The sequence below is a fragment of the Chaetodon auriga genome, chromosome 9, assembly GCF_051107435.1.
Source record: "Chaetodon auriga isolate fChaAug3 chromosome 9, fChaAug3.hap1, whole genome shotgun sequence".
NCBI classification, from domain to species: Eukaryota; Metazoa; Chordata; class Actinopteri; order Chaetodontiformes; family Chaetodontidae; genus Chaetodon; species Chaetodon auriga.
Window position 1 is genome coordinate 22,112,363 of NC_135082.1, and position 24,243 is coordinate 22,136,605.

Below are 24,243 nucleotides of genomic sequence, written 5' to 3' on the forward strand. Positions count from 1 at the left end.
GCTTAATCTGACAAAGACATTGAGCTGCTGCAACTGACTTCATTTCATTACAGATTAACATCAGAAAATAGTGAAAAATGGCCACCACAACTTCATAGAGTCTGAAGTGACATCTTCATATGTCTTGTTTTGTCTGAACCACAGAGATACTCAGTTTACTTAAATGTAGGACAAACGGAAAGCTGCAATTCCAACTTTTTGATCAATTGCATCAGTTTTGTTCATCTTTGCTTGAGAAATGAGCGATTAATCAATCATCTAAATGGCTGCTGTTTCATTTCATGCTGACAACTTAATCAGTTTTAACTCAACGATTCAGGGCTGGAAAATGTTTTAACAAATTGCGGTGGGTGGTGAGACGGCTCCAGAAACATCAGCTCAATCAAAACAAGTAGTAGGAGGTCGTCAGCTTTTGTCTTTGTTTCCAGATTAAAATCAGCAGCTCGGTTGGACTCATATTTGTTCTCGTCTCTTGTGTGACATTTCCTGTCAGTACGAAACGGTTTCTTGTAAGTGAACTACCAAAAGAGTTTACAGTGTTGTTAGGATTAAAGCGCAGTGTGTACAAACACAAACTTCACCTTTCCACAGTTTATTTCCTTTTAAAATAATTCATACAAATGCATACAGTCACAAACATATCTTTGTCAGGTTGTCAGTTTTGACCAAAAATAATGATATTTACTGTAGAATATAGAATATGTATACTGTATATTGCTACGCCTACTACTTTACCATAAAGGGGACCAAGGTAGGCAACAGTGGACTGTGTGTTACCACCAGGGATGGAATTTCAAGGAGCATCTCGACACTTGAAAAGCGAGTCTATTGTTTTGATTTGTGGCACCCGTCGGTTTGAATGAGGAATGCTTACGGTTTCTATTATTACGTATTAGCAAAGAGTTTCTCCTCCACGTATCGGCAGGCATCTGGTGAGGAAGGATTAAGAGTAAAATTCAAAGTATTCCAGCATTCCTGTCAGGGTTTTGGGGCTCTAGTCTGAAGATGATCTGTAAATGTCACCTCAGTACCTTCTGTACTAGACGCCCCCTTCAGATTCTGGCCAGTGAGAGCTCAGCACTAGCCTGGGCTGTAAAATACTCACTAAAGGTGAGTGAAATTTCCATCCCTGATCGCTACTCTTACTACCTCACCATGAAGAAGACCAGGTAGGCAACAGTGAACTGTTTTTAACTACTCAGCTGCTGGTAGAAGGGGATCCAGAAAGCACCGTCACTTCGCTGTCCAGCTAACATCAACGACACATGAACTGGAATCAGCAATAAATACTCCAGACAGAAGAAGAGTTTCAGATATTTAACTGCTGACATGACAATATCAGCGTCTTGTTTACACTGTGGGAATGTAACCGGTAAAAGCAGATTACTGTCAGTTTGCTGGCTTAGATTTGACGTTCCAAGCGTTTGTAGGTTCTTTTACATAGTGTTCAGTTGTGTATTTAGATGGCAGTCTTAGCAATGATGCCTTGTGGAGAGTATGAGCCACCACCCCTCCTCCCAGTGCTGCTTTTTTAGACACAGATACAACCAAGTCACATTGACACAGGCAGGCAGAACACCATATGTACACATAGACACAGAGGCCACAGAGGGTGGCTGAACGGTATACTCAGGAAGGACCCATCGTGAAATGTTAAAGGGATACTACACTGGAGAAATCAGTATGTTCTCACATGCTATCACGAAACTTCTTTATTGTGCATATACGGCCTCTCGCGCTGTAAAACCACAGTTTGTTGCACTCACGAGCAGGTCGTTCCTCTTTTAGAAAGTTGATCAAACTGACAAACCTCAAAGTTTTTTTTTTTTTTAAGAAAAAGGTCGAATTGACCATTCGGGAGCAAAAATATGAAGAGTTGGTTCAAGAACACAAGTGTTCCTCGTAGTCAGTCACCGTTAGCGTTACCGTTGTCCTTAACTCGATGTCACGTGTACAAGTGAGTTTAACTTCAAGGAGGAGTTAAAAGTAGCTTTGGCAGAAAGCAGATTAGTTCAATAACTGATATACGAAGCTTGTTAATGCAGTTTCTCACCAGATCCAGAGCTAGAAGGGCAACTTCAGTAAAACACTGACGCAGCAGCATGTAGCAACACACTGATTCACCAATGCTGTGCATAATTTGTAAACCTTGGTGCTCTGAACTGTTCCTGCTCCATGACCTGGACAATTAATGCGTGTAACAGTGGAAGTGCTGGATCGTTAGACATGAAGAAGACAAAGATAATAACCTTTTATGAGACAGTTTCTCAAACTGTAAGCTGCTACAGACTGTCAGTGCATGGCCTCGTCCACAACCTGCTTTGTCCTTCAAAGTAATTAACCCAACCACAATATTTTTATATTTGCCGTTAGGGATGAAGGCGTCCCAGCCAAGCATACCATTGTGCCACCTCCCTACAGCCTTTCGTCCCACAACCCCCTCGGTCTGGGTCAAACATTTACACAAGTCCCAAGAGCAAAATCACATGCCCCTTAAACATAACAAACAAAAGCACACATTAGATGGACTTTAGCTCTCGTTAAAGTTCTTTCTCTAATGTAGCGGGACACAAAAAGGCAAGCAGGTAGAAAAACAAAAGCACTAAGTGGCATTAAAAGGAATTTTTAAACCTAAAAAATCTTAAAAAATAATATACCAACTGCGGAAACTTAATTTCCTGAGATGGTGTGCAAAAAGCTGCCTCTTTTTTTTACGGGGCTTGTTAATTTTGGGGACACATTTAAAAAAAACAAAACAGATATTGTATTCTCAAACCGGTTTGGCTACATAGAGAGATCACATAACCCTTGTTTTTCTTAAGACTGGAATACAAATATCAGCATCTTCTTGCCATAAGTCTAAAAACTGTACACAGACAGGTTACATTCATTTCATAACCTACTACTTTTGCTTGTACATCAAACTAAGGAAAGGACACAGAAAAAGAGAGAAAGACAAGAAACGGGCCCCTCTAACTTTGGACACACTACAGTCTAAGACAGCAGAATTGGATTCAGTATTTTTTTCTTCCCAAATCAACAGATAATATCTTTCTTTTTTACTTCTGGCAGAGAAAACTGTTTAAAAGTCGACTAAACTGTGGTTGTTATGTGACGATAAACCTGTGGATCTACACTCGTCTTTTCTCTGGACTTCTGTTCGGAGCAGAGGACAATTGTCTTGCTCTTTGGTTAGAGCACCTACAGCTATCCACTCCTCCTCATCCTCCTCTTTATGGTCTTCATCCTCTTCCTCCTCTTTGGAGTGTGAGCTGGCTGCTGGGAACCAATTGCCAGAGAGTTGTGAATGGATTGTTATTGGGACCTCAACCTGTCGATCTGACGCTCTGTGAACCTGTCTGATAACAACTTGTCACTGGGGAACTTATCGCTATGATCCCGGTTGCCATGCCAACCTCCTCGGGTCACCAGACAACACAGGCAAGCGTGTATGTGTGTGTGAGTGTGCTTGAGTGTGTGTGTGTGTGTGTGTGTGGCTACAGCTGGTCGTTCGGATGCTGCTCTCTGTCGCCGTCTGGTGGCTTGACTGTATTTTGTCCGGGGGACGGGGCATGAGGAGGGTGCGTGACTGCGGGCGGGAGGGTGTGTGTGATGGGCACGGCGCTGGGCACGATGCCTTCGACGGGTGGCGGGAGGCCGCCGGCTGGCAAGCTCACCACTCCTGGGGGATACCTGAGAGAGGGAGACGCAAGACTGAGTCGTCAAAGAACAACTGGAACAACAGTTATTACATGACAACACAATGCAGCAGGCCTCTTTAACATTAGACAAGCCAACTGAACACTGACAGATAAAAAGAAAACAGATTACTTTGGTGAGGCAGTACTGTAGCACATACACAGAATACTGCACCTCCATAAAGTTGAGGGACTTGATTTTTAATCACAGGTTTCTATTAAAAGTTTTCTCCAAGCCAGTATTAACACAGCCTTGTGACATCTGCAGGGATTAGACGGCTCTCTCCAGAGTCACACGCTGCACTATGCTGCTGTTTTCAGGGGCTGAGGAGCAGGCCTCCCATCTGTGAAACCAGTAGAGTTCACCTTTAAGCAAATACAGCCTGCATCACGTGTTTCCAGTGATGGTTTTCAGAGTATTTTTAGATACAACCTGTGGAATTCCATGTAATAATAGTAGAAAGAGAAGTCTATTTTGGGAGGAAAGACAGGATTTAATTTGTCATCAGAACAACAAAACTCTGAAATGTAGACCTGCAAATAATAATTCTTATCGTTGTTGATGACCCTGCTGAGTATATTCTCAATCAAGCAGTTAGTCGGCTATTAAATGTCAGATATTAGTGAAAAATGTCCATCACAAAGTCCCAGAGCCAAAGGTGACATTTTAAGATCGCTTGTATTGTCCAACAACAATCCCACACCCCACAGATTTTCCATTGTCCAGGGAAAAAGCAAACAGTGGTGTAACAGTGGGCAAGATGGAATAAGTGAATGTTTGGCAATTCAGCTTGAAAAATAACAGTTAATAGCTGCAGATTAACTGTGAAATTGACAAATGGTTTCAGCTGTACTGACATTTACATAGTTTCAGTGACAAAAAAAGGATCACTAATGGATCAAACTTCATGTTGCCAATGCTGACCCATCAAAAAATGCCTTGGTCAGTCCTCACACTGACCCTACAGATCAGCTGTGGACATCCCTTCGGACTGACTGACTGACAGCAAGTAGTTAAATGTCCAGAGCTCAGTGTGTTGCAGCTCTGTTGAATTCTGCAGTTGCTTGCCGCTAACAACACTAATCTGATGAATGCATTATGAGCCGGCTGAGATCTGTGCAAACAGAAGCACTGTCGACCCATCAGTATAATTACAGACTGACGCTCTACATTTCTTACGTTGTGTATTTCCAGCGGCAGCAGCAGCAGCAGCACAGTGTAATTGCAGTGCAGCAGTAACATGCTCCATATATCAGTAATTACATTTAGAAAGACATCTGCTGTCATTAGTACCTTTCTAGCAGCAGCTGTTTACATTCTGAATTATCAAGACAAAAACTATCAATCAATCACTTTTCCAAGGTTTAGGATGGGTGAAAAAAATGAACTGTACTGACCACTACAGGTTTCTTTATCCTGATGTCAGTTATTACCTATAAGCCCCGTTGAGCTCGGGGTGGACGGTGGCTGGGTCAACTCCCGCCCAGTGGTTGTTCTGGGTGAGGAACTCCTTATTCACACAGTTCTTCAGACTGTCCGGGATACGACCTGGAAAACAGAGCAAGAGAAGGAGAGCGAGAGAGATGTGAAGCTGTAAAATATAAAGAGTGAACGGTCCAGTGTGCTACAGTTCACACCGGGGATCTTGTTAGTGTCACCGCACTGCATTTCAAAGCAGGTGTGATTTATTTTTTTACCTCGCTGACCCGTTTTCTACAGAGACTAAACTTAGACAAGATTAAACAGGACAAAGGTAAAAAGGCAGAGCCGCAGAGGAAACTGCGGGACAGGAAAATAGAGACAGAAAGGAGGAGGTGGTTAGAAGGAAAGAAAGAAGGAGGCAGTGCGTGAACGGCCTTCAACACTCTGCTGAAAGAATAGGAAGGATGGATGACTGCTCGACTGCAGCCTAAAAATAGCTGTTTTTAGACTCGTGTTTACATTTTCAAAAGTGGTCATGTTTCCCATCGGTGCATGTGTGTCTCCATGACTGTGTGAGTGTGTGTGCACACTACCTGTGATAGCCCTTCGGATCTCCCTGGCTGCCTCCTCTCTCATCTCCAGCGATGCCTGTTCACTGTACCAGGCGGCGTGTGGAGTGCAGATCAGATTGGGAGCGTCCTTCAGTGGACCCTGACTGAAACTGACACGTGTGCATGCAGCGAGCATTCAGTTCCAGCTGCAACAGTTCACTGTATTTATTGTTGGCTAAGTTTGTCATTATTTTTTACATTATGCAGTTGATCATTTCGTGTATACAATGAAGGAAAAGAACGCTTATCGCACATTTTCCCAGATCCAAATGTAATGTCTTAAGATTGGTTGATTTGTGTGACTCAAACTCAAATTCAATGAACAATTACATAAAATTGCTGTAATGTAGTTTTCTGCCAGTCAACCATTAATTTACAGTATAACCGTTAAAAATAACTATTCTGTCTGCTGTAAATCACATTTTCTTCAGCTGCAAAGGAGTAAATTTATACATACAAATACAGATATACATTCACAAGTGCTGGAAATCATGCTTAACAGATAACAGTTAGTTCAACAAGAACATTAAAGTTAAATAAACCTTTTTAAAAAGTCAGTGAGTGTTACCTGAAAGGCTCTGTCTCATGAACATCCAGAGCGGCTCCACGTATCCTCCCCTCCTTCAGGGCCTGAGCCAGGGCCTTCTCATCCACCAGACCCCCCCTGGCCGTGTTCACCAGGAACGCCCCCTGGCGCATCTTTAACGCACATAAACACACGTACAGTCTGTGATTTACTCACAGGGTGAAGCTTTACACCTGAACACTTGTTGTCTCATACAGCTTGTTTCTTGCTCTCCGTGCAGAGACTCCTAGTGACACCTCTCTAATAATAAATGTGTTATATTTTATTGATCCCCGTAGAGACGTTTTCTTTTCACTTGCTCTCCTCTGGCAAGGTCAGACATGTTTAAAGAGTGCAGCTCTGGCTTTAGAACCAGCCGCAGGCTGAGCTGCGGAGATGAATGACAGTGTGTGTATCAGTCGTCATATGCAGTGCACACAGTAAAGAAGCTCATTCATCTGTATGTAGGTAGTGGGCTTCCCTGGGTATCTGCTTCTTTAATATTCATGACCATGGGATGTAGTAGTTGATGTGGGGATAAATAAATCATTCAAGTCAGTGTATGTGTGTGCCGCAGTCCCCTCTACCTGTTTGATGGTGAAGTCGTTGATCAGATGGTGGTTGTGCTCGTTGAGGCTGCAGTGCAGAGAGACGCAGTCGGAGTGGAAGAGCAGGTCCTGAGGAGAAAGATGCAAAGGAAGATAAATCCCAGCCCTCTGTTTTCATACTCACTGCTGCAGGAGCTTCACATGGACTCACACTGGGATCAAAACCGCACTCCGTTCAACCAAATCACGTTTCAGATCGTCTGTGAACCGAATCTGTTTTGCATTTTCAGAGAATTTTAAGTATATTTTTGTTTTTCATCACTGACATTATGACAGTTACTGTTAATGAGCACAAGAGGGCGTCGCTCCTTTGCTGCACTCAAAAGCAGCACAACAGTAAATACACACATTTTGTCATGGTGGATGGCAGGGAAAGCAGTGTTTTGTCAGCAAAGAGAAAAGGACACAATGGATTTTCTTTCCCCAGTGAAAGCAAGATTTAGTCTGAATGGGTTTAAATTCCGTGCTGCTGCTGTGTTCTTAGTGGCTGAAATCGTTCTGCAGTCACAGCTGTCACTGTCGTGGGAGACGTGCTGACACCGGCGTTACATGCAGAGAAACTGAATAAAAACTGTCGCCGTCTGAAGTAAAAACGAGCCCTGGGCTTCCATCCCTGGTCGGAGCACACAGCCCACTGTTGTCCACTTCGGACTGCTCTGTGGTGAAGTAATAGGTGTGGCAATATTCTAAATGTCACCATTAAGGATATTGCTTTTTCTTTTTAGGAAATAAACACTGGAAATCGGTGAGCTTTCACTTCTTTTATGGCCCCATTCCTGTTAGAGTCTGTTAGCTGTCCCAGGAAAAGCACTGAAGTGATCACTCTGCGAGCTGGACTTAAAGCTGTACATGTAAGGAGGGGCTGCTTCTGAGTTTTTCATAATCATATAAATACAACACATGAGCGCTGTACACAGTGGGAAGGTTGCCGATTTGTGTGTGTGTGTGCGTACACTACCTGTAGTGTGGTGACCCTTTGTAGTCCCAGGGATCTCTCTACACCATCAGCCAAATAAGGGTCATAGAAGATCACATTGAAGCCGAAGGCCTTGGCTCGCAGGGCGACCGCCTGGCCCACTCGACCTAGAAACACACAAATTCCCCCAGGCATGGAGGCGCACATGCATTAATACACACATGCATTCAGACAAAGTGCGTACACATGAATACACATTCAGATGGAACATTAAAAAAAACAAAACAGTTAACATTTTTTCTGAGCCCTTTTTTGACAAATTACATAATTCTCTGGTTACACACATCTGCTCATTATTACTGAAAAAGCTTCCAGACTGTACAGGGAAGAGATTTGCATTCTGCTTCGGGTTAATCCGCTTATATTTTATTGGCAGGAAGTCTGCAGGAAGCCAATTTAGCTGAGCTAAGGACAAAACTTCCCTAAATGAAAATGGAAAAGAGAGAAAAATCCTTTGATTAAAAACTTCAGCTCTGTTCCTCAGCCACCACCTAAACCAGCAGACCACACCAGATCAGACACTTTGAACAGTCAGTCAGTCCTTTGCTTTGGTTGAGACTGAAACATCTGACCAACTGTAGCTTGGATTGCCATGAAATTTAGCATGCGTGCTCCGCCTGTAGCGCCACGAGCTGTTTGTTTCCGAGTGAAACGTCGGAAATGTGAAATTTGGTGCAAACAGTCGTGTCTCTCAGGATTGCCATTGTGAGTATATCAGCGTGTTGATGTTACCACTGAGCTCGAAGCTCTGCGGTGCCTTGCAGAGCTGCTAGCACTGGCTGCAGACTCTTCGTGGTGTTTGTATGGTATGCGAAGTAGCTCTCATTCAGAGGCATTCAGTGATGCGTGCTGTTACTCACCAAGCCCTATAAGTCCCAGTGTCTCTCCTCTGATCCTCGCGGCTCCTGACGCCACCTCTCGGATCTGCTCCACGCTCTGAACCCGTGTGCCCTCCCGGAGAGCCTGGCGTGAATAACAATTACTTATTACATGGAAACATCGCACAGAGAGCAAGAACATGACAGCTTGACAGAAACCAGGTACACATCATAATGTCCGCACTTAATGACCAAAGTCTTGATCCTCTCAGATATTGTGATCATGATAAGTCTAAATAATCATTGCCGCTTACGACTGATTTGAGGAACAAATCATTTCACTGTACCTTCTCTATCTTACATCAACGTCTTTCAAATACAGCGACATTCTGAAGAAAATGAAACGTTTCAGTTTTGCTGATTTGTCAGTAGACAGCTGTTGGTAATTGTCGAAGCTAGAATTGTGATAGCTGAATGTACACCTCTAACTAATACATTTGGAGTTAGTTCACTTAAATCCAGTTTATTTCGGTCCCCTTTATCAGCCACACGAGGATACGGACCTGGTGCAGCCAGGTGGTGCGTCGGTACAAGGTGAGGATGTGACAGAGCGTGGAGTCCGCCGTCTCCTCCACTGAGGCCGCCGGCATATTGCATACAGCTATGCCTGTTGAACCAGAGAGCAGATAAGGATTAGTAATGGCTTTTTGGGGCCATTTGAGGAGAGAGATGAAGTTCGGCGAAAGCTATTTTGGTGGAGAAGTGCAGAGTCAAGGCGCAGCGTCAGCACTTTTCTCTACAAACACGACTGGCAACTTTAAAATGGCAGAGCCTCTCGGTGGAAGAAGATAGGGGATGTTAGTAAAGCTCTGGCTGCTGCAGGACAGACACGAGTTTCAAGTATAAAACGCTTTACTTCACTTTTTTAATACAAATATTACTTACTGGTTGCAAATGTGGCAATACCTACTGGCAGCGGAAAGAAAGTTTTTGGGAGATTGGCACTTTGGTCAAATTAGTTATTGAGCAGTGGTGGAATGTAGCGAAGTACATTTACTCAAGTACTGTACTGTACTGTGTGTGTGTGTGTGTGTGTGTGTGTGTGTGTGTGTGTGTGTGTGTGTGTGTGTTTGTGTGTGTGTGTGTGTGTTCTCACCCAGTTCCCCGGCTGATTTGATGTCAATGTTGTCGTAGCCGCTGCCGATGCGGACGATGATGCGCAGTGCTTTAAACTTCTCCAGGTCTTCTCTCATCAGAGTGATGGTGTGGTACATCAGAGCTCCGACAGCTTCATTCAGTACCTGGACGCACGGACAGGTATTTCAATCACAGACCGCTAGAGGGGCATTTGATGTGTGTGTGTGTGTGTGTGTGTGTGTGTGTGTGTGTGTGTGTGTGAGAAACCTTTGCAGCCCTTACTTAACCTCTATGCTCGCATAGAGGTTAAGTAAGGGCTGCTTTGAATGCATACCGTACAGCATGTGTTTGTGTCATGAGCACAAGTCAAGCATGGTTTCGCAGAGATCTCTGAGTGTAAGCCACCACAGTTCGCTGAGTTCACAGTGTTTCCATGAACTCAGCATCTCAGTTAAGGGGTTTTTTTTTGGTTTTTTTTTTTCCAGGATGTGCTGTTTATATCATTCTCATATCCTGTTTTTTTTAATATCCCTGTCTGCATAGAGGGGCTGCTTTTCCTGAATGTTACCATGGAAATTAAGCTTTTATAACCACAGGAATTGAGATAAGGTGCCTCTGCATTCAACACAACTGCCTAATATCAGCAGGAATCTTATGGGATTCTGGCTGGCTCCTAATCAGGACGACGGCTTATTGTCTTAGCTGAAAAATGACACGACTCAAAAGCACATAGCTCGACTTTTATATGGGATGTGTGGAAACCAGTTCAGTCACCTTTTAATTGGTTCTCAGTTAATCTCACAATCTTTTTCTAATGTTGCCAGCCCTCCTCTTCATGTGTGTGAGAGATGATGAGAACGACATGCGGTTCAATTACAATAAAGAAGCCCTTTTAATTACACAATGAGGTGGCTGCTTACTGGAGAGCCAGAGAGAGAGAGAGAGAGCAGGAGATAGATAGTGAGTGAGGGAGAGCCATCTGTTTCTCCCACGCTGTGGCCTACTGAGCGCGCTCTCACAGAGAGTGTGCCTGGCAGACACCCAGAACGAGACCTAACCCTGCCAGACATACAAACCCATTTACAATCCATAGTGGCTGTGGCAAGATCTGAGCCTGACCCACATTTTAAGTTTGCCCCCTGTGCTCTTCTCTAATTTTCTTTTCCCGTTTCTCCCCTGACCTCTTCTCCTTCCACTTCTTTCTTGTGGTGTTTTTTCATGTTTTGCACCTCCTTAATGCACGGCCAGTATTGTTTTAATGTGGCCACTATCTCAGGTGCTGATGCTGTATTCATGTAATGGCAGTGAACTGGCTTAAAACAGGAAAAATGCAGCTTTCATACGTTATTGCAAGACAGCTGCCCCCACTGCTGTCCTGGTATTCACATAATATGAACAGCCTGAATGAGCTACCTTTGTTGTTTTTTGCATTTGGATATTGTCACAAGAAATTCCTGATATGTCCGACTCTAAATGATACGAGGTGAACACAGCATTAATGGTCATTTTTACAGATCAGAGATCACTTGTACCTCAAAAAGATGGTGAAATATACTTAAAAAGACATTAACATCTTTGGCATTAAAGATGTCTGAAGGGATATTTTGAAGCCTTAAGTCAAATATTTGGTTTCGTTCCATCTCTTTTTCAGTGACTGAATGCCCAAAAGTATAATCCAAGGCAAACTGTGGTAGATTTCTACAACTATAATACTATATTAAAATCTATCTGATGCATTTCTAATAGAAAACTACACATGGTGCCAGTTCTACCATTGTTTATTTCATGCACGCTGCTGTTGCTGCTCTCTAAAATGTAAAACATGCTCACTTCCTGTTTCAGAGGATGCTTTGTGGCACCAGGTGTTCAAAAATAAATAAATAATCCATATTATCCCTATTACTATTATTAAAAGCTCTAATGAACTGTAATATTTTTTTCAAACTGTCGTCCATTTATAAATCAACATGAAAATATCTGTAGTGCACTTACAGTGTGTGTGCGTGTGTGTGTGTGTGTGTGTGTACATGATGTAGTTGAGTGTGTTACCTTCTCGTGGATCTCCTGTGTGGACTGAGCGTCACAGAAGGCTACAGTTGCTACGTCTTTCAGGATGGGCATCTCCACAGTGCAGTCGCGCCCGTCCAGCAGCGCCACCAGGGGGCGCGGGTGCATAGGCCCGTTCATGATGGGTGGTCTGATGCCTATGTGCGCGCGCACACACACACACACACCAAAGAAATGGAAGGAAAGGTGTCAGATCAGAACAAAAGTGGTGATGAAGCAGACGGACGTGGACAGAAAGTAGTTTTGGTTGTCGGAGGCGCTGTAGAATTACGTTTTATCAGCCGATTTCCATGTTGTGATGAAACACCTACACAGCTTCAGTCTCCCTCACAGAAATTACAAATCTTGTGCTGGAAATAAATCAAACTGTTGTCTGCTGTGTATTATTAGACCTGCCGGTGCGGAGACACTTTGCTTGGTTATATGTTTTCACCATTTCTTCAGTTGTTGTCAGTTATGAAATCTAAAACTGAAGATGTGCTGTTGCTCCTGGGCACAGATGAGGTCCTGCTTCATTGCCATCCCATAATATCTCTGCTCCGGACTGATGCAGTTGCTGGGACAACTGTGACAATAAGCATGGAGGGGGGGAAAAAAGAATTTCCCGGAGCAGCTGGCTGTCTGCTGTGGAGCCAGTTCCTGTGGTGAGAGGTCATGTTTCACAGCTGTTTTTTCGCCTTATTACTTTAAAAGATGTAATTGTTTTCATTTAATTATTACTGACTTTTTAATGGAGTTTGCTCACAATTTGAAAGAGGCTGTAATTGGGAGAATGGATCAGGAAGGTGCTGTCTGTACGATGGATATGCAACAAAAATGTGATATTTCATAGCTGATTAGTCAGTAGACCACTGGGTAAGGGGGTATACCAGTGTATGTAAGCTAGTAAGAGCTGTGACACGGGAGACAGCCAACACCTGAAATCTGTCAGAGAGTACGAGTGAGCACCCCCCTTCAACCTTTCTACGGGATGTTTTATTAAATTATTGAAGCTCTTCAGGTTAAATCATTACCCTGAGAGTGCTGCCAGACCCTACAGGAGGATAAGTAGCGTTTAACAAGGCAGATAGATCTCACTGGTGGACCTTTGTTCGGCTTTAGCAGGAGCAGTGGTCGATGAGAGCTGCATTTATTCACCCTCCTTAACCGTTTCCTGTCGCTGCAGTCTGCTTGGATTGTCTGTCCTTTCAGGTAACTGAAGGGTTAATCATTCCAGATCATTTACAGACATGACTGAGACCCGAGACATCTGAGAGACAGACAGATGGAGATTCAGAGGAAAATCTGAAGCAGTGTATGTAATTGGGTCTGTGTGACATGCACCGTTTCGACAGGCCTCTAAAACACGGTCGATGAAATAAGTGCAGAGTTATTCTGCTGATGCTGACTGTACCCATCACTCAATCCGGACTTGTTTCCATCTGAGATGAGCAGGCTGACATGTCTTATAAGCCAACACCTCTGTCGTTTCACTCAAGATATCCATCTTTCTTTGTGAGTCAGACCTCCAGCTGGATGTCCTGTTGGTACTCCCTCAGTTTGAGACTGTGGTCCAGTTGCATGGGCTAACATCATGAGAAATCATTAAACCGCTCATTTCAAAATCAGCATTGTACAGTCTCTACAATACTTTGAATGCCAAGGATCCCTGAGAATCAGACTTGTGGACAGAAATTTGGCCCCACCAAAGCCGCAAATGAGTTTGGAAACTCTGGGCAGGGAAACCGAGTAACACTCTTCCCTCAGCAGCTATCATTTAGTGGCCTACGAGTGAACCGAATCAAGGGAAAGATCCCTGAATCGTACCCGTACTACGAGCATCATTAATCTCTGATTTTCAGTGCTTTCCGCTCGTGTTTTTGTAATGAAACTCTGTGATTTGCCTCTTGTCTTCTTACTTCAGCAGTGTCAGTGAGTTCATGTTTCCCCAAATGCCTTTTGACAGTCTTCAGAGAAAAAGGTGTGAACATGTTGCATTTAGCTTTTACAATGATGGAAAAGAAAAGGTATTTCCTGTTATATTAAACCCCCAGCCCCTTTTGAAAACACAGCATGTCTTGTGGTTGCATCACCCATCAAAGCTCCTGTTGTTGGGAGTTATTTGAATCTCTGTTTCTTCTGAAATCAATTGATTTTCTCTTGCATGACCGTCAAGCATTGGTGCAATAACCAGACGCCACAGCTCTCTGACCTTGGAAGCTTGAAATCTGACATCAGTGTTTTAAATAGCTATATATTTTTTGCAGTAATGAAGATCGCTGTTGTTGCCTGGAAATGTGTTAACTTTGGCCACTTACTGGTCATTTTTTTCGGCTTTTTCTGCTCATATCTGCTCTGGTAGAGCAGCTCAGGTGAGGTGAGGACCGTGCTGTGATGGCCACCTCCCAGGAGTGAAGAAGTATAACTGAGTGAACAAAATGAATAAGAAAGAGGAAGGTGCTGGAAAAAAAGCATGCAGTAAGCCTCCCTGTCTGACTGTAGATGGATGATCTCCCTCTTTTGTCATCGAAAAGCAAACTCCTGTCTGAAAAGATGAAGCTCGATCCTGCAAATGAGGTGATTTTTCTTTGAGCAGACTCTCAGGGCGAGCGAGCCAGTGTGCATGCATGGGGAAATAATGTACACAGTGCTTACATGCATTTCTGGTTCATGCTCCAGTGTGCTGCCGTGTTCAGGGTTCGGCTAGAACAGAAAACAAGTATTCAGAAACTGTATTTAAAGGACAGAAATGATCTATCTGTAGTCACTCTGTATTAGATTTTGGGAGTATCAGGAGCTAAGTTTGAGGTACTTAATAAATGTTGAGCAGAATACTTTTAGAATACCTCCCTTCTACTTAAAAAAACAGTCTTTTTAATACAGCATACTTCTGAGCTATTTTTAAACCGGCTTGCACATGCTTCCTCCTGCATGTATCGCACAGCAGTCAAGCAGAGCGTGGGAGAGTATACACACGGCCATGTTACTGTAACTATGCAACATGTTAGTTCAGACGTTTGCGGTTGGATGTGGTAGTTACTGTACATGCTGTTTTAGTTGTATTTGCATGGGGTCTCAGCTCGCACAGATTGTCCCAATATTAGAAACTTATCTGAGAACACTTACTGTAAACTATATTGTGTGATTGTTAAGGAGAACAGTGAGCTAAAAGTCTAAAGGTGTGGTTTCTGCTTACAGCATGTTGTGGTATAAACAAGCTGCTGTAAGCAGAAGTTAGCTGTGTGAAGATAAAAGCACTTCCTGTGTGCTTCCATTGTTCAAACTAAATTCAAGGATGATACGCTGCGTTTTCTGCAGCACTCAGACGCCGCGGAGAAGCAAAGACAGCCCACGACTTAACACAATCCATCGCTCAATTTCTGTATCTTCTTATCTTCATCGTCAGATTACAGCGTGAAACCTGATCTGATGAAGCAGCGCGGTAAGACCCGTAAGGTGAAACTCAAATCCTGCTCGCACTGCCTTATGTGAGCTGGTAAAACATTAGCTTTCCATAATAGGATTTGCCTGCAGGCCGTTGCACTTACACGTCAATACAAAATCAATGGTGCATAGCTGAGAAATTGGAATTCAACGACAGCGAAAAGTACTCTGAGGCTTCAACACAGCCTAACTCAGATGTAATCGTAAGTAGCACACTTGCCTGTAGGTGATACTCGACAGTACTCTGGCCTTCAGACTCGCCTTTTTTAAGATTTCATTTGAGCAGAAAGCCCCGTGAACAAAGTGCGACTCAGAGACGGTGCGTTTAATTACACGGGCATGATGTTCGCTTGTACAAAATGATGAAATCTGGAGAGGCTAATCAGTTGTGCGGCAGAGTGGCGTTTTTGGAGAGCAGCAGAGATTCCAGACATTTCTCCGGCTCACACTTGGTCAGAGCGAGGGAGGAAATAGCTCTCATTCCAGCACCATGCATGACCTTGGGAGGACCAGCACTACTGACTGCTGAGTAGTACTACATGATAAAACACCCGTTCATCCTCTCTCCCACACACACACACACAAACCACAGTACCACACTGTAAATATGAATCCCTTCTCTCTCTCTCTCTCGCTCTCTCTCTCTCTCTCTCTCTCTCTCTCCCTGAAATCCCTGAATCAAACAAACTCAAATGGCCATTATCTCCCGCTCTCTTCTTATTTAATGTATTTTCTCGCTTTCTAGTCACATTCAACGCTCATTAAATTCCTCATTATATTAAATAATTGCTTAGACTTTTCTCTCACTTCCTAAACTCTAAAACCTCATCCATCTCTTCCATCTCTACCCCCCCCCCCCCTCTCAGTCTATTCAGTACTCTCTCTCTCTCTCTCTCTGTGTCTACCCCCCATAGCCCCGGGCTTTGGTGACTGCTGGGAGCTTTCACAGTGCAAACAGGCCTCTTCACAGCCAGCGGGGGCCACAGCTCCGGCTCTTGCCATCTAGCTATCTTTCCAGGGTTTCTCTGCAACTATGCCTTGATTCAGATCCACTGCTGTATTTGGTAAACATGTTGAGGCAGTGCAGTTGTAGTGATTTTGCAGCCAAGGCGACATGAAAAATGAAAGTTTTGTTGGTAATAATTGTCAGCTAAAACCAACCATCTGCACAGTAACAGCTCTGCTTTGCAATATGTGCTTAAGGGCCTGGGATGCTAAATGACATCCCCCCCGATATGAAACTTCCCTCAGAAAATTTGTAATGAGACCAAAATGACGCTGAAGCCGTTTGAGTGACATTTAGAGATGGAAAAAAACATCTGCCAGTGACTGCTGGGACTGAATCATGCGAGCCAGTGGGAAAACCCTGCAGCCTGCCTGCATCCAGCTGTCACTGACCCGCTCACGAGAACAGCTGGATTTCTGTCCCAGAGGAAGGAGACAGTGTTTTCGGACTGTCAGTCAACAGAGACAATGTCAGAGATCAGCAATTTTCATGTGTTTTAAACGTTCAGGTCACCGGGAAGTCTGCCAGCCCGATCTGCCAAAACAAGCGGCGAGTCGTCGGTTTTGACCGACGCTAAAGAACCACAATGACAGCGGGTCACAGCGCACACTCCGAAAACAAGGGGTTTCATTTCCAGAGCATCTGTGGGGTCGTTTGGTACGGCAAACACTGAAGTGCAAAGCGGTGTTAGTAAATTGATCCATTAGTCAGAGGACATGAAAATAATCAGCAACTGTTTTGGAAATCAGTTAAGCGTTGAGTCATTTTTCAACCAAAAATGCGAAAGTTCACTCGTCCCATCTGTTCACATCTGAGACTTCACTGCCTTTATATGACTGTGCACTGAGTACATTTACATTTTGGACTGCTATTTAGACAAAACAAGATACTTGAAGACGTCACTTTGGGCTTTATTTTTGAGATTTTATGGATCAAAAGATTTATCTTTTAATCAGGGAAACATTTAGCTGCAATTAGTGATGAAAACAACACTGATTCTAAAGAAGGCGGGACGCTGTGTAAAACATAACTAAAACAGAATGAGATCATTTGATAATCCTTTCTGACAAAACACCTGTTTGGAACATTCCACAGGTAAACAGGTGATAGTATCATGATTGGGTATGAAAGCAATAATGGAGCAAAGTTCACCACTTTCTGAACACACGATTGGATAAAGGATATTACTGAGGAGCACTTTGTAAAACTGTAGTCTGCTTTTATTTATGTTTTACACAACGTCCCAACTTCTTTGGAATCAGGGTTTTACTTTGAATCCATCAGAAATATCAATTGTTCCATCGACTGAAAAATGAGGATTTCTACTTTTCTCTGTTTTATATCATTATTACGTGAATATCTTCAGGTTTTGAATTTTTGGTCGGACAAAATCAGACAAATAATTGTTGCAGCTCTGGATAAATCTGATTTGTGTGTGTTACGTTGAATTTGAGCATCATCTGTTCACGGCCAGCACATCAGATCCATATTTCAGTTTCAGCTGCATTTCACAAACGGCAGAACATTTTCAGTTAATGCCAAATAAGAAAAAGACTTCCTGAATTAAATCTGTTTTCGGCCCCTTTCCGACTGAACTGAAAGTGAACCCCGGCGAGGTGACACATCCACATTTCAGCTACAGTGTTTTGTATTTTTTCACTGTGCGAGAGAGAGAAGAGCGTCGCTGTCGGCACCTGTGATCAGTCAGCCGCCTGCGACTGTAGCAACCAACCACTGAGCCACAGCACGGCTGATTTATGATGTGACTGGCTCTTGTGGCATGCAGCAACATGGCGTGGTTAAAAAGCCCCCATATCCTCGTCTTTCACCCCCTCGCCGCCGATCTCGCCTTCCCTTCGTCTCTCGTTGCCTCATTTTCAGATCTCCATCTCTCATTTCGGTCTCGATTCCCCGGGCTTTCTTTATCTTGCTTGTCATTTCCTTTTTTCTCACGTGTCCCGTCTGTCCCACTAAGAGGGAGAAAAGCCACGTTTCATATCGCCGCTGTGTTCACGCGCTTAAAAACGTCTGAGTATCCAGGTACAGAGTGTTCAGCTCCAGCTCGACGTCTCTGCAGTCTTTCATTCTTTCTTTTTGTCTTCTGTCTCTCCCTCTGTCTACCCACACTTCACTTCTCAGCAAAGAAAGAGAAGACAGACATATCCCTCACCACCAGTCCTCTCTCCTCCATATGCTCTCTCTCACACACACACACACACACACACACACACTCTGCCCCACCCACATACACAGGCATACAGGTGCATGCTCAGCACACCGATCCATGCAGGTTGACATGTCTAATATGCAGTGATTTATGATATATGATACATACAAGTGCTTACACAGAAAAATAATCACCTTGCAGGTGCTCTCTCAAACACACACACACACACAGACTTGTTTACACATACACACACACACACGCCCACACATACACATACACACAGGTTTAATTTGCATGTATTGTATCAGCAAGCCAGTTCAGGTTTGTCCACCTTTTGTTCCCATAACTAAGACACCAGCAGCAAAACAGAAACAGTGTTCAAACGGTGTTTTGCAGCTGCTCTTTGTTACGGCGACCAAGTCAGAGTCAAAGTTTGACTATGCAGCTTGTGTTGTGTGTTAATTCTGTGTCTGAGCAGAGCTGACAGGCCAAGCATATTTACTGATCTCACCATTTTATAGCAGTTCTCCTTCCTAAGGTAAAAGGTGACTGGGGGCCAGTTATGGGCTGGAAGCACAATCAGCTTTATAGTAACTACTGCATAGGTCTAGATCAATACAGCTGTACAGTGGTAGCCACCACACACACACACACACACACACACACACCCTGTGCTGCATCAGAGACCAGAACACTTTACAACATTGCAGGTTTTTCCACACCATCAGGAAAAAAAAAACATGATTTCTGTTCAGAAATATGTTGATTTCAGTAGATTTTGTAGCAGTTTCTCACTCTGAAAAGGTGATTTTGCACACCGCTCTGTGCACTTCCAGTGTGATGGGTGTCACCTGCAGGCGCTGCCGATTTGTAAACGGCCACAAACCAAAAAGGTTGAGAAATACTTGCTTCGACTGGCATTACTTGTACTACAGGAAATACTACATGTAAATACAGGCTGTAACTGGATTATTGTATGGCCGTCGGCCTGCTATATTGGATTAACTGTTAATATGCAGAGGGAAGTCACAATCACTTTGAAGGTTCAATTGGATTGGGGTCAGTTTGGATACTCTGGATATTAATGGATTATTGAGACTATGAGGCGTTTATTGTATTACAGATTAAGAATTCCCAGACAGGCGTCTCAGGGCCCACAGGGGCTTCCCCAGCAAAGTGAAAAATTATTCAATTTCACAGGTTTGTTCAATTTCTTAGCGTTGATCTGTTAGTTGATGATAGTTTATTACTGTACTGAGTATGAGTAGTTTCTAGATGAGAGCATTCAGTGTGCCAAGATGAGAACATGCACTTTTAGTCTTCCAGTTTAGTTGCTGTACGAGCCTTTTAGTGCAGAGAACGGATTTAAATGCGTCCGATGACATCAACAGCAAAGCCGCCCGAGCTTGCGGCCGCTGTCTCCGAGCGCCTGCTGCACGGACACCAGCCGAGTGAGTGGTTTCAGCTGCAGATCTTACTCCAAAACACGCTCGCTGGACCCAGCTGTCATAGAAATGAATAATACCGTGGATGTTTCTGAGTAATTTGTGCTTTTCATTAAGATCTGAGCTGAATTGCAGCCGACCTACTAATTGCTGTTTTGGGATGTTCCACTGTGGGCCTGTTATTTCTTCTGTTCGTGACAGCATTGTTATTTAGCCACCTGTCTAGACTGTCATGCTTCTCAATTACATTTCCCTTTGTGAATAGTGTTTCTCAATAAAATGCACAAGTTGTTTCCAAGTAGTTAAGTGTAACTGCCGAGTATTACATTGGCCAGCCATCTGTGTGTATGTCAAGCATTAAAATGCTGAGGATTTCAGCGGCGGCTGGTCTTTCACTGTTGCTTCACCTCTCAGCTCAAGCTTTTTCTTGTATGCATTAGGTATAATAGACTAAACCTTTCAATGGTTTTCAGAGCACACAGCCTCTTTGCTGAGTGCTTCATGCTTTATGGATTTCCAAGTGCTGTCAATTATACCTGCTTAGGTGTCTATTTTTTTGTACCAGTCAGGTTTATGAGACGCTGCTTAAATCAAATGCTCGTCCGAGATGATGGTGCAAGTTGAAATGCGAACGCAGCAATGCAATATAAAGAAAATCAGTATTTACCTTGTCTTTTGTGTGTACAATGGTAGGTGCAAATGTATAAATAAAATACTAGTATTACTAGGATCAAGTGCACTTACACAGTATAAAGTGGAACCTCTATGGAACACTCCCAAAACGGATCAGTGGTGTTTTGGTTATCTGAAGTTTGTAAAAAGTTTTAAAACAACAATTAGTCCATTGAATCAGGTCGTCAGTTCAGTGCTGCTCGAGCCTGTAATTAGTCTGTGTCGTGGAGTGCTTCACGATTTGTATACTAATAGTACCTTCAAGTGCGGTTTCCTCTTGGTTGGCAACGTGTCACAACATGAGCGCTCTGCTTCATTTCTGACATCATAAAACGTCTATATGGAACCTCCTGGTGGGAAACTGCCTGGAGCTCTTCATCGCAATTACATCACTCTTTACCTTTTAATCAGCTTATAAGCTCATTCAAACACACAAGTCAGGACCCAAACAAGTCTTCAGCTGAACAAGACGATTCCACTTCAGTCTGCTGTCCCTCAAATCTGAGGAGACCTCTGTCATCAGATCAGACACGACTCAACGCTCACGGATCACAGGACACCTGAACATCAAATCTTGAATCGACACATCATCAATCACCCGATCTTAAAGCAGCCCTTAAAGGCTCAGCGATCATCACCGTGATCAATTTTGACCCATAATTCATAGCTGCTTTTCCTGTGACCTTGGACTCTCGAGCTGTTAGGCCATAGTAAGGGCGGATGTGGAAATCTCTCCCAAAGCGAGGGGAAAAAAAGGGGGGGAGAGGAGGAAAAAGATCAGAGCTGCAACTTTATCTTTGATGTCATCAAGAGACACAACCCGCAGCCTGTTGATGACATCACAGATTACAGTCCGGACCCTCGCTGGCTCCTTTTGGGAGAAACAGCCTCTCAGATCCAGATTAAGGTGACCACACATACAATGATTCAGCCTTAGGGTGGATGATCATTTATCCTCACGCCCTCCTCCTCCTCCTGCTCCACACCCAACACCCCCCCCCCCTTCTTATTCCTCAGCAGCCCTACCTTGATCCCGTTTTCTAGAATAATCTTTTGCAGCCCGGATCATAAGGTGCATCTGTCACCTGTGTGTGAATCCAGCTGTGTGCGTTGCTATGTGGACCTGAATATGTATGTCAGCTGAGTTCCCTAAATGTGTGTGTGCGTGCATGCGTGTGTGTCATTTGTGTGTGTGTGTGAAGGCAAGCGCTCTACGTGAAAAGAAGCACAATGAAAGGGAAATATGTGTCATGTCCTTGCTAGCCCTCGAAGGAGAGAGAGATCTATTTCTGTCGCTGCGAATGGAGGTGTTCAAGCAGCCTTCAATAGCCGAGATTTGCCTCTTCACACACACACACACACGCACACACACAGAGGGAGCTACAGAAAAGGCTAACCATTCCTGTGTGGCAAGAGAGGCTCAGCGATTTAAAAAAAAAAAAAAAAGATAACAGAGTGAGAGGAAAATTAAGAAGAGACGGAGGAGGAGGAGGAGGAGACGGAAAAAGGGAGAGGAAGGGGGAGGGGAGGAGGAAGGCAGAATAATGTACACTGTAGTTCATAAATATTGACACACATAGACACACACACACACACACACACACACACACACGCGCACAGTTCCCACATAAAAGCAGAGTGCTGGTTGTTTACCTAGAGGCATGCCTTTGTTGAGGAGATGTGAGCTTCCCATGGCGTGTTCCCCAGCCGGCCAGCGCACAACAGAAACCTACAGTCTTCACGCAGCAGACATGAACAGGAATCCAGTCAGCATATGGCGGCTGCGGCCAGCTACCTCGCTTCCCTCAGTCCTTCTCCCAGCCCCTTAGTGACAAGCATACACATGTGCTCCCCCTCTTTTCTCTCTCACTCTCTCCCCTCCCTTCCGTCCCCTTCGCTCGCCCGCTCTCTCTATCTGTCTTACCCCTCCCTCCCTCCTTCCCTCCCTCCCTGTCGTCTCTAGCTACCTCCCTCCCCTCCCTCTCTCACTTCTATCACAGCAAGTCTTTCCGTGTCTCCCTCTGTCTCTGTCACCCAAAAGAGAAAAAAGCGCTCACACACACACACCGAATGCAAACACTGCTGCATTAATGGGAGCGGGAGGGTCAGAAAGTGTAAAAGAGATGGGGGGGGTAAAGAGAGAGTGCAGAGAGTGTGTGTGTGAGTGTGTAAGAGAGAGAGCAGGAATGGGGAGGAGCTAACGCTGGCAAAAATTCATCTTTTGTTTCCTGAAATACGACAAGGAGGAAAAAAAGAAAAGGAAGAGGAGAGTTATGCAATTTAAAAAGCAAGAGAGGAAAGACTTGTTCTCTCTGATGCCTTACATGATAACTTAATTGTATTAAGCAAGAACATGTGATACTACTATGAGTGTGTGTGTGTGTGTGTGTGTGTTTTTAAGACATATATATATAATAAAAGAGTAATCAGTGGCAAACCCTGACCAAACTGAGCTGCTTCACTTTAGAAGTTCATTTCTGCAGTTGTATAAATTCAGAGCTGGGATCTGGGTGTGTCGGCGTTCTCTCGAACAGTCAGACTTCAGAAAGTCACTTCAATTACCGATGACCTTTAAATTCACACCTTGACAGTACTAAAAAAAAAGGCACTTAAAGACTGAATAATGCTGAATTTCTACGGAGTAAAATATGCTGTATTTCCCCGTTTTCATACGAACACTCATACCAAAGCATGAATACAGACGTATGACTTCATTTTAATCAGAGTGGGTGAATAATCTGGTTTATTTAAGATATCATCGTAATGTAAAGCATGCAGAACTCTGATTACTAACGTTATTATTGTGACAGAATTGAACAGAACTGTTGCTGACTTGACTGATTGTTATTTGTCGTTGATATATGGCATCTTGTAAATGATGCGTCGCTTTTGTCAAAAAACTATTCCGGGTATGAAATATTAAAATATATTTTAAATGGTAAGAGATAGGAAGCTAACTTTTATACTTTAGTCTGCTCCAAGCAATAGATCATTCAGAAATTGGCCTAATATTTCAGTGAATTTGCCAATTATGTTACTTTGATTGTAGCATTTATTCATTATGCCTACAGCTACATTTCTGAGTCTTTCTCTTCCCCTTCTTGTTGTATTGGATTGTTGATGTGTGTGTTTTTAGTCAGATACTTTTCCTCTTGTACCAAACTTGCCATGTCTTTGCTTTGGTGTGGTTAACACCTGTGGACCAGCTCAGGCTCTTTCCATCCCTGCAGTGGGGATGTTACATTTACTCTTATCTACGCTTGGTCACTTGATAACCACAATGATATAAGCAGCGTCAGACCCCCCCCACCCCACCCCAACTGCCAAGCCCTAACCTAGTTTAACAGCAATCATGGTTACATCACATCCTCACTATTGGTAAATGTCACAGACAGCCAATGGGCGAGTTGCTCAAATCCAGAAAGAGGTGGAGAGTCAGGGGAACAGTTGTTTTCAACACTGTCGATGGGCTGACTCATCATGACCTTTGTCATACGTTACCACCGCCCACCGTTCTCATCAGTCATTCCTGCCAGCCACTGGCTTCATTAGAGACACGGTGAGAAAACAGATTTAGCTTAAAAATGACTCTTCGCCCTCGGAGGAGAAAGAGCGATGTGCCTTGTT

At 43.7% G+C, this 24,243-nt stretch overlaps 1 protein-coding gene across 2 annotated transcripts in view; it reads right to left on the reverse strand.

The window, feature by feature from the left end:
- Positions 1 to 573: 573 nt before the first annotated feature.
- LOC143325639 (C-terminal-binding protein 1) overlaps positions 574 to 24,243 on the reverse strand; it is a 28,105-nt gene continuing 4,435 nt past the window's right edge. Inside the window, exons 1-11 of one of the 2 annotated variants that reach the window (XM_076738853.1) lie at positions 22,270 to 22,684; positions 11,886 to 12,040; positions 9,856 to 10,000; positions 9,263 to 9,366; positions 8,742 to 8,844; positions 7,864 to 7,988; positions 6,885 to 6,974; positions 6,301 to 6,431; positions 5,715 to 5,842; positions 5,133 to 5,247; positions 574 to 3,693 (exon numbers count right to left, since the gene is read on the reverse strand). In XM_076738853.1, coding sequence (XP_076594968.1) covers positions 3,498 to 3,693; positions 5,133 to 5,247; positions 5,715 to 5,842; positions 6,301 to 6,431; positions 6,885 to 6,974; positions 7,864 to 7,988; positions 8,742 to 8,844; positions 9,263 to 9,366; positions 9,856 to 10,000; positions 11,886 to 12,040; positions 22,270 to 22,309 — 1,332 coding nt within the window. In that variant the 5' untranslated portion in view covers positions 22,310 to 22,684 and the 3' untranslated portion in view covers positions 574 to 3,497. Of the gene's footprint in view, positions 3,694 to 5,132; positions 5,248 to 5,714; positions 5,843 to 6,300; positions 6,432 to 6,884; positions 6,975 to 7,863; positions 7,989 to 8,741; positions 8,845 to 9,262; positions 9,367 to 9,855; positions 10,001 to 11,885; positions 12,041 to 22,269; positions 22,685 to 24,243 lie in introns of those variants that run through there. The other variant, XM_076738854.1, reaches the window with a different exon arrangement.